This window comes from Akebia trifoliata, chromosome 2 (genome assembly GCF_017979445.1).
Source record: "Akebia trifoliata isolate Shusen 1 chromosome 2, ASM1797944v1, whole genome shotgun sequence".
NCBI classification, from domain to species: Eukaryota; Viridiplantae; Streptophyta; class Magnoliopsida; order Ranunculales; family Lardizabalaceae; genus Akebia; species Akebia trifoliata.
In genome coordinates, this window is record NC_141376.1 from 4,870,797 (window position 1) to 4,881,232 (window position 10,436).

Sequence of the window (10,436 nt, forward strand, 5' to 3'; positions counted from 1 at the left end):
AACTTTATTAAAAGTCCACGCAAAAGATTGTAGAATTTTTTTCTTCATACCTAAGCGATAAAAGAAAACAAATAAACCTATTATATAATCTGATGATTGTTTTGCAAGTAAACTAATTACAGGTAAATCTAAAATTCTTTGACACATTGGCTCCAACGTAAAATGAATAGAATGTGTGGGAATTAGTTGGAATGTCTGATACTTGTAGCTGTTGGAACTGCTGCGGTTGCGGTCATTGTCTTCAGGAAAAGTTAGGAGAGATGGATTCTCTCTAGATCTTGTGCGAAGTTCATATTAATATGAGAGAGAGAGAGGAACTTGGATTGGTTTGGCTTCGGTAGGAGAGAAAACGAAGGATACAGCGAAGGGCAGAAAAAGAATTTGATTCAGTTAAAAAATAAAAAATAAAAAAATTCATCACTAAAATTTTTTTTTTTTAAAAAACCTTTAAAAATGTTTAGCATTTTAAGTACACGTGCCGCAAAGTTATTGAGGGACGCTTTTGTGCCCAACGTCGCGTGACATATATAACTTAGTATTTTCTCTTTTTTAAAATTGTTTTTGATTTTTTTTAAGTGCAGTAAAATTAGGGAAAAACTGGGGTGACTATATTACACACTGCGATAACGTGTAGGTGTGCACGGAAGCGTAGATTCTTTTCTCTAGATACGAGTGAAAAACAATGGTTCGTGCGCACCTCTATGACAGCGCAGTGTAAAACGCAGTACGTGACTTGTCACTACAGCAAGACTTAAAAAAAATTAAAAATTTCTTAGAGGAGAGGAGATGAAAAGGAGGTAGAATAGTGACCTCTCTCTCTCTCTCTCTCTCTCTCACAGTTTTGTTGTCTGCAAGACATCAGTCCTCACATCTCCGTTTCATTTTCTTTTCTTCTTCTCTCTCAAGCAGGTGATTGCAACACTGCAAAGAGCGACAAACAGAAAAAAAAAAAGGATAGAAAGAGAAAGAGAGAGACAAGCACACACATAAAAATATGGAAGAATTCAACAAGTTTTCAATCCTATAGAAGGAAAACGATGTCCTAGAGCTGTACAATCTTTCAAACCGTGCAACTCTAGAGGTAAAACTTTAACTTAGCAGAAAAAAAGGACTAACTAAAGACTCAATTCAGTACTATATCTCTATTGTTTCTGTTATCTATATTATGTCAAATCACATCATGGGTTCTCTTTGTTTTCCTTCTATCTAACACTTCCATGGCTACCATGAGCAGTTCTTACAGAATTAGGCTGTATTGGTGATCTTAGATGAAGAAAGGGTTTGATGAAGAACAATTGAACAAGATATGAGAGTTGCAAAGCCACCACCACCTTCTTCATCTCTTTTCTCTCTCTTAAAGAATCACCACCACCTAATTTCAGTCTCAGAAACCTCTTCGGCTTCTACTCAGGGACCTAATTCTCCGAAATCTATGTCCCAAGGAATCATTACCTTCTCAAATGGGTTTCAAAGATCTACAACCACACATCAACAAGAACAACATCACCAGGGAGATAAATTAAGGGTGCAAGGCTTCAATCCACCGCCACCACTAGTGGCGATAGAAGAGGAAAATTCGGGGGAATTACCGGTGTACGAAACGGGTGCGATGTGGTCGGAGATGTTCAATTTCCCACACGGAGCTGCAACAGCCACCGAACTCTTGGAGAGTCAGATCCGACCACCACTGGTGGCCGCAAATGAATGGTTCAGAAGCCGGCCTGAGATGTTGGGCGAGATGGGTTTATTAGGAGATTCAAAGCAACATAACAGCGATAATAGAAGCAGTACAGATCAAAATCACCAAATTTCAGGTATAAATGCGGATACCGCAGCTGCCATGCAACTTTTCCTCATGAACCCACAACCAAGATCACCATCTCCTCCTCGTCCTCCTCCCCCTACATCTTCTTCTACTATTCACCAAGGATTTCAATTTACGAGTGTCACAGATTTCGATAGTATCCCAATTCCTCCACCTCAGTTCACATGGGTCCCCGGTAGTGTTGGAGGTGATGATAGTGTTGCCCATTTCAATAGTAGTAGTAAAATTGGTGGGGCTGTTGAAAGCCAAGGCCTTTCATTATCACTATCGTCGTCGTTGAAGCACTTGGAAAGAGCTAAGGCCGAAGAATTGAGGATGGTAGATGATGGGGTGTTCTATTTTGATCAAGGAGGAGGTGGTGCTTCGTCTTCAGTGGCTGCTTCATATCCATTGAAGAATTTGGGGAGTCATCATCATCAAGTAATGCATTTCCAAGGAGTGGGACAGAACCACCAAGAAGTTGGTTTGAGGTCGTCGATTGGGATGGTGAATTCTTTGAGGAATTCGAAGTATCTAAAACCTGCCCAAGAATTGTTGGAAGAGTTTTGCAGTGTCGGTAGGGGACATTTGAAGAATTACAGAGGTGGGAGGCATAACCCAAACCCTAACCCTAACCCCAATCATGGAAGTGGGTCTTCATCTGCCTCAAAGGATCTCCCTCCATTTTCAGCTGCTGATAGGATTGCCTATCAGAGGAAGAAGACTAAGCTATTATCCATGATTGATGAGGTGAGGCATTCTCTCTCTCTCTCTCACACACACACACACACATCTTTTTATCTCTTCAGTTTCTTTTAAACACACTGTAGAAAGCGCAAATTCCGGCAAAATTATTGGAAATTTTGATAATCTAAGGAAGGAAAATTCGGCTGGGGAAATGGGTTCCATGGAAGCAAGCAAGTTGTATTTGATTTTGATTATAACATATTTTATAAATTAAATTTACATAATTTGATTGATGGGTTATTGTATACTTGGACAGTGAAACTAAAAACATGAGAGATTACTATTAGGAGCATGTGTCCAATAAGAAACGACGATTCTTTTGATTGGGAATATCGCATTTCGTAAAACTGTAGAGAAGCCATGGATTCCTTACTAAGCTCGCTTAGGGCTTGTTAATCTATTATTTCTTTCATATTATTATTTTTTTTTTTTATAGATATATGGACCAACCCATGGAGAAATATATAGAAATGTGAAAGAGTTCTTTATCCTCAAACAATCATTCCCACTGTACGTAATATGCTTTGATTCACCCATTCATTGATCTTATTTATTGTTTCTTTTTCTTTTTTTAATAATAAGTTGAGAACCAAAAAACCCACTTGAACCCATTTTTCTTATTATTATATGAAATTGTGAGAACAACTCTACTTCCACTTAATTCTTCTCACAAGAATGTCAAGCATTATTTCATTTACTTTTTTGTTCTTTATGATAACAGTGGAGTTTCCTTCTGTTGTTCAATTCTCCTGTTAAAATTTCTGAATTAGGCTTCTACATTAGGATTTTCTTCTTTGTTTGATAATTTAGGTTTTTAATTTCTTATCCTTTTCCTTTTTAATAATTTTGGGGTTTCAGGTGGATAGAAGATACAACCATTACTGTGAGCAAATGCAAATGGTGGTCAACGCGTTCGACTCCGCAATGGGTTTTGGAGCTGCCACACCTTACACTGCCCTTGCTCAGAAGGCAATGTCTCGGCATTTCCGATGTCTAAAGGATGCTATAGCAACACAATTGAAGGTAACTTGCGAGGTTTTAGGAGAGAAAAATGGCATAGGGGCTTCTGGAATCACTAAAGGAGAGACTCCAAGGCTGCGGTTGCTAGAACAAAAGCTGAGGCAGCAAAGGGCATTCCATCAGATGGGGATAATGGAACAAGAAGCTTGGAGGCCTCAAAGAGGCTTGCCAGAGCGATCTGTCAACATTTTGAGAGCTTGGCTCTTCGAGCATTTCCTTCACCCGTACGTTTTTAGCTCTCTCTCTCTCTATCAATTGATGGATTACAATAATGATTTCTATTATGATGTTAGCAACCTCTAATATCATGTTTATCTAAAAAATATTATTTTTAAATAATATTTTTTATTTTTATTTTTTAAATTAATTAATTATTCAATTTTTTTTTCAAGTATTTCTTAAATTTTTTTGATATTTAAGTAATATCATTGCATGATAATACTAAAACCTTTATTTTCATATCATTAAAACATAAAATGTTAATTAACTTTTGAGGTTGATTATTTATATATATATGATTGCAACTTCTAGTGCAGAAATGATAACAAAATTAGAAAAAAAAAATTGCCCTCCTTATATGGAAGATCCTTTTTAAGTTCAAATCTTTCTCTTCTTCATTTATTCAAATTGGTGCAACAAAAAAATGGATAACATAAAAAAAATTATGAGGTATATATATATATATATATATTTATAAGATTGGGGGTGCAATAAACTACTTGTAATTTGGAAATATTAGATCCCTTAATTTTTAGGGGTACTTGAAACACCCATAACATGTAACAAAAACAAAAAAACAAAAAAAAAAAGAAGATTTTTTTAATTATGAAATCTAAAAATAGTTTCTAATTCCTTTCAGTGTGAGCATTTAAAATAGGGTTGTAAATGGATTGGATTAGAACTGAAATCTGATTCGTTGTGACTGGATAACTTTAGGTCTAGACGATGATTTAGATTCCGATAAAGTTCTTATTTGTTTATCTTATTGGATCGGATTTGGATTGACTATGTGCTGATCCCATCAATACCCGATCCGATTAAATGTTTGAGATTTTATATTGTATGTTGGTTTGAATATATGAAGTTTATTTAAATTTTGAACATAAAATCGGGTTTGGTCTAATCCGAACCCGATTCAATTGTTACTCGATCAAGTTTGGATCTTTATATTGAGTTCCAATAAAATTGGATCTGTTAAGAGTCCAATCTCGTACTCAATGAATCAATTCTGGATCTGATCCAATCTTTATTGGATTAGTACCAAATTAACTCTGATCCGATCCGGGCCCAATCTATTGAAATCCCTAGTTTAAAAACAATATATATATATATATATATATATATATATATATAATATATATATATATATATATATATATATATAAAAGCTTCTTCACTAATGCTGGAGTGGCATTGGATTTTCTGCAATTTTTACATTTTTGACGTGATGGTGTGCAAATATATATATATATATATATATAGGGTCAGGTTCAAGGGCCATATGAGAAAACATATGTAAAAACTTTCGTTTTTAATAAAATTTTAAAATATGGGTTAGAAATTTTGGATTGAGCTGATTTTTTGTGAGGATGATCTCTATGATGGGAAGATCATCCAAAAAAAAAAATCAGCCCAATCTGAAACTTCAACCCCATTAAAAGTGATTTAGAATGTGGACCGTCGATTTTTTACCAATTTTTATCACTAATTTGTAAATCACTTTTGATGGATTTAGAAGTTTCTGATTGAGCTAATTTTTTGTGAGGATGATCTTTTCATCATAGTGACCATCCTTGCAAAAAATCAGCTCAATCCAAAACCTCTAACTCTTATTTTGAAAAATGAAAGTTTTTTCATATGTTTTCTCATATGGCCCTTGAACCGCCCCCATATATATATATATATATATATAGGGTCACAATCAAGGGACATATGAAAAAACATGTGTAAAAACAATGTAACATTAATAAATTTTCAAAATATAGGTTAGAAGTTTTGGATTGAGCTGATTTTTTGTGAGGATCTCTATGATGGGAAAATCATCCAAAACAAAAATCAGTCCAATCTGAAATTTCTAATCCCATTAAGAGTGATTTAGAATGTGGACCATCGATTTTTTGTCAATTTTTATCAATAATTTGAAAATCACTTTTGATGGATTTAGAAATTTCCGATTGAGTTGATTTTTTGCGAGGATGATCTTCTCATCATAATGACCATCCTCGCAAAAAATAAGTTCAATCCAAAACCTCTAACCCATATTTTGAAAAACTATTATTTTTACATATGTTTTTATATATATCCTTTGAACCGCCCCCATATATATGTAAAAGCCAAAGAAAAGCTTCTTCACTAATACTGGAGTGTTATTGGATTTTCTGCAATTTTTACATTTCTGATGTGATGAACAAGGAAAAAACATCTACGGTTATTTGCACACCTCCACGTCAGAAATGCAAATACCGCAGTAAATCCCATGTCACCTCAGCACTACTTAAGCTTTTTCTTTTCATGATTGATTTACCTGCAAAATAATAGTCCTTCACTGACATCCCTAGTTAGTTATTGGTGGAAAAAAAAGTCATTAGAATAACTTTACCTAACCTTCTCTCTCTTATAGTATTTTATTTTAATTGATTTTGTATGAATGGTTATTACTCTAAAGGAAAATATAGAGCAGAGCCCAGAGGGTTCATTTGTCTTCTTGGTTGCCGCTGTTCTATTTTCCATAGATTTTCACGCCTTTGCAAGGACCTGACCTCATTTTTCTGTTGTTTTCACAGTTATCCAAGCGATGCAGATAAGCATTTGTTAGCCAAGCAGACTGGTTTATCCAGAAATCAGGTTCGTCCTCTCTCTCTCTCTCTCTCTCTCTCTCTCTTTTGGTTGGTTGGTAACATAAGTGGGTTTTGCATGGATTTAGGTTAAATATTTCTCGTGTCTTTACTTTTAGTAAGAACAAACTTTTTCTTTCTTTGCTTTGCTTCTTTAATCACTCATGACAGAAATTTATGAGCTGTAGCAAGTACGGATCATTTCATGTCTTTTCTATTTCCTTCCTTGTTTGTTTTTTTCCATTGATGAATATTCTTTGCGGTTTTCTCCTTTATAATGCAATATGATGGTATGAATTATTTGCCCTAGCTAGCTGTTGTTGTTTTATGTTTTAATAATTGTTGAGGTGACTTCATAGATCCCCAAAACTTTGTTGGTCAACCTGGAAAAAAAATTTTCAAGTCAACTCAGTTGAGTCAGTTTATAATAATGCTGAAGTGACCTCAAGATTATACCTCATATCTCACTTTCTTGATGTGAAAGTGTGTATGAATCATAGATGCTTTTCATCGAGATATAGGAATGTTTTTCTCTTGTATCTTGATGAAATACATCTACAGTTCCTACACACTTCCACATTAGGAAAGTGTAAGTCATGCATCTTTTTTCTTTCACTAGGCAAGCAACAGTGCCTAACGATTAGCATGAAAGTGGTTTAAGGAGGAGTTTCGAACATTAGGTCGGGGATTAACGTACACTCCACATGCCTTTACCAACATAGCTAAGTTGGTAACTCCAACTATGGAAGTGGATCCTTTGTAGCACATGATGCCTGTAGCAACCTTGTATGTAGCACACTTTAAATTGTAGGAAGAGCACCACATCAACAATAAAATTAGATCTCACACTTAAAATTTAGGAGAGTTCAGTAGTCGTTCATTTTTAAAGTCATGGATTTGCATAAAAATAAAAAACTTGTTTTTCGATATTTTTTAATCAAATCTAAATCATGATCACAAGAAGATGAGATGTTAATTTTTTTTAAAATACCTCTCTCTCAATTGTTTAAAGTGTGCTATAAGAACCGTATGCTATAGAGGATCTGCTTCCTCCAACTATGGAGTTATTTTTAGCATTTTTGTGACTAATGATTTTTGATTCAGTATTTTCCCCTCAATCAATTCTCTGTTGATGTGGCCAGGGCACAAAATCATAGATTATTTTCCTTGTGTATCCCGAAGAAAATGATCTATGGTTCTGTGTCCTTGTCATATAAACTGATTATTGATCGAGTGAAAAAAATCAAGTCAAAAAATCATGATTCTATTTTTGCAAATAACATAAATCAAATATTTTTATTTATTTTAAAGTACTAAAAGTAATTTCCTAAGTACTTTAATATATGTTATGAGTCATTGACTTGACTATATTAGATGTTAGAGTCAGATCTATTTAGGAAGATTTGAGGCATGTAAGTGGGATTTCCCTTGAGTGCAACGGCCGCAGTCTTTTCTCAAATGGGTTTCTTGTCATCACTATTGTCGTTACATAAAACATATGAATGAAATCCGAGTACCATAATATTTATAGCATATGATGATGTTAGTAATGATTGTCATTAATAAGGGAAGCAATGTACATAAGTATTACTTAAAAATTTAATAGAGGTTTTCTTCTAATTTTAGATTCAATTAACTCTCTTTATCATAGTTCTAAAACTTGTGGAGTTAACTCAAACTTAGCTAAGTCGATTCTTTGCCTTCACATATACAAACCTAGAAAAAATCAATTTATTGAGTCAACTTGTTAACTTTCATAATGGAGACACAATTGAGTTATGTATATGAAAAGAGGGAAAATCCTAAAGTGACTGCACAAGACACTGCATTCGACACTGTGCTGATGTAGAGGTGTCCATGGAACTGTAAATGTTTTTCCTTTAGACACAAGCAAAAAGGATTTATGGTTCTGTGCACACATCCACATCAGCTAAATGTGTCAAACACAGTGTCATGTCTCATGCAATCACTCGGGCACAACTCATATGGAAAATGCATAACTGACTTCCTTCTACACTAAGATGATGTGGCATTCTATAGAGAGCCATATATTTTTTTGGATGTGTTTGAGTGACTACAAAATTCACTGCATTCTGGAGTGTGTTATCGTGTAAGTGTGCACAGAACCATAGATACTAGTGAAAAGAATCTAGGGTTTCGTAAACATCCACATTAGCATAGTGTAAAACATAGTGAATTTTTCGATCATTGTGCTAACATGGAGGTGCACACAAAACCATAGATGCTTTTCACTTGTATCTCAATGAAAAGCATCTATGGTTTCATACACACATCAGCGTCAGTGCAACGTGAAACATAGTGAATTTCAGTTGCTTTAGAATTTTCCTAGTATCTTGAGGAAAAAATCTATGGTTCCATGCACACTACCACGTCAGCGTAGTGGCAAAGGAAGTCAGTTTAGAATGACTACTCTATATATGTATATTGATGTACATATAAATTTTGATTGATTTGGAGATATTCCGTACTAAATCAACAAGTTAGTTCCATTCCTTGAAACCCAATCAAGTCGAATCGACTCAACCAAGTTTCAAGTTGACTCAATGAGTTCTAAAACTATGATATGAAGTATAACATCCAATTTAAAGACAGCATTTCAGAAATTCATGCATTATTTTAATTTTATAATTACATTTAGACTCCTGGGCTTATGACCATATGGCATTTTTTGTTGTTGCATGTTAGATAATAAGAGTTGAAATATATAACTTGTCTTGAGCAGCCATCAATGAATCAGTTACATTTATACATCTATGCAGGAATTTTAATAACCTTCCCCACACTCCAATGATGTCTTCTCATCTTTCTGAACATTTTGTTTTAATTATATTTGCAGGTCTCGAACTGGTTCATTAATGCCAGGGTTCGATTGTGGAAACCCATGGTAGAAGAGATGTACCAAAGAGAGTCCAACCAAGAAGAAGAACAAGAGACAGAAAAAGATAAAAATCAAGGCAGCACTTCTGCACAAACATCAACAACAACTACTACAACTGCAGGTAAAACATCCGAAATTAATGCCACAAATAACGACCCTTCATTCAACCCAATTAACACACAACATTGCTTCTCTGAAAACCAAGCCATCCCCACAATTACTACTACAACCATCCCACATGGTGAGGTAGCTGACCATTATCCAGCGACGACACATGAATCCCAAGTGCGGCAATTGGTGGGCATCGACTACAGGACCACTGCTACAAATGCATTTGTAAGGCTTGGGACCACCACAGGCGACGTCTCGCTCACACTTGGGCTTCGACATGCCGGGAATTTGCCGGAGAAGACCCAATTTTCAGTTAGAGATTTTGGAGGTAGTTGAAAATTTTATTTTCTTAAAAAAACAATAAAAAATAATAAAAAAGAGAACCATAAGAAAATCTGTATTTTTCTCTAGGAACTCTTTTTCATGTTGGAAAAAATATATGAATGAAAAATTGTAGCACCACCTTAGCTCTAGCTATCTAATATCTACTTTAATTGTATAGTAATTTCTTTTTTGTCTTTGTTGTAAATTTTAAGTTTTGTACTTTATTATTGCTAGAAATTAATGCGTTATCTGCAGTTATTGTTGATGGGTATTGAAGATTTCTTTATTTTTATTTTTGAGCTAGTTAGATAAGTAGTGTACATCTCACATGGCAAGGAGAACCCTAGAAATTGAAAACATATCGCTAACTTCATGACCATGATTGAGTATTTAAAGCTAGGAAGAGTTGTTGATATGTGTGGAACAATCACATGGTAGAGAGACCTAATACAGATAGATGGTGAGCTTCGAATTAAATGCATCTTCAATTACTCATATTTCTCTGGTTTTAGCTTCGACCAAGGATTTAATTAGTTTTGATTCCTTAGTCTTGAGGACCCTTTGTAGATTTTAAATAAGCTAATAGTATAACACGCCAAAAGATCTCTTTACAAAAGATCATCCAAAAAAAATTTTGAATTGAATCAGGATCAAGTAAGGTGTCCCTTTCCTATTCTATAGGAATGGTGTCTACGTG

At 34.6% G+C, this 10,436-nt stretch overlaps 1 protein-coding gene across 2 annotated transcripts; it reads left to right on the top strand.

Annotated features, from left to right (window-relative positions):
• The first annotated feature begins 819 nt into the window (after nucleotides 1–819).
• Nucleotides 820–10,010, top strand: LOC147408989 (BEL1-like homeodomain protein 2). 2 transcript variants are annotated; one of them, XM_086424526.1, is made up of 6 exons: nucleotides 820–1,081; nucleotides 1,235–2,554; nucleotides 3,410–3,795; nucleotides 6,355–6,415; nucleotides 9,263–9,425; nucleotides 9,510–10,010. In XM_086424526.1, the coding sequence occupies exons 2-6, from the start codon at nucleotides 1,307–1,309 to the stop codon at nucleotides 9,749–9,751; spliced, it is 2,100 nt and encodes a 699-aa protein (XP_086280652.1). In that variant the 5' UTR covers nucleotides 820–1,081; nucleotides 1,235–1,306; the 3' UTR covers nucleotides 9,752–10,010. The 2 variants fall into 2 exon arrangements, with proteins under 2 accessions (XP_086280652.1, XP_086280647.1); XM_086424521.1 differs by having other exon boundaries at nucleotides 822–1,081; nucleotides 9,263–10,010.
• Nucleotides 10,011–10,436: the final 426 nt, after the last annotated feature.

Excerpts from the sequence above, each read along its gene's own strand:
- LOC147408989 (XM_086424521.1), top strand. The coding sequence starts at position 1,307 with ATGAGAGTTGCAAAGCCACCACCACCTTCTTCATCTCTTTTCTCTCTC. Across the intron at positions 3,796-6,354 it reads TTCGAGCATTTCCTTCACCC|TTATCCAAGCGATGCAGATA; the intron begins GTACGTTTTTAG and ends TTGTTTTCACAG. Across the intron at positions 6,416-9,262 it reads CTGGTTTATCCAGAAATCAG|GTCTCGAACTGGTTCATTAA; the intron begins GTTCGTCCTCTC and ends TTATATTTGCAG.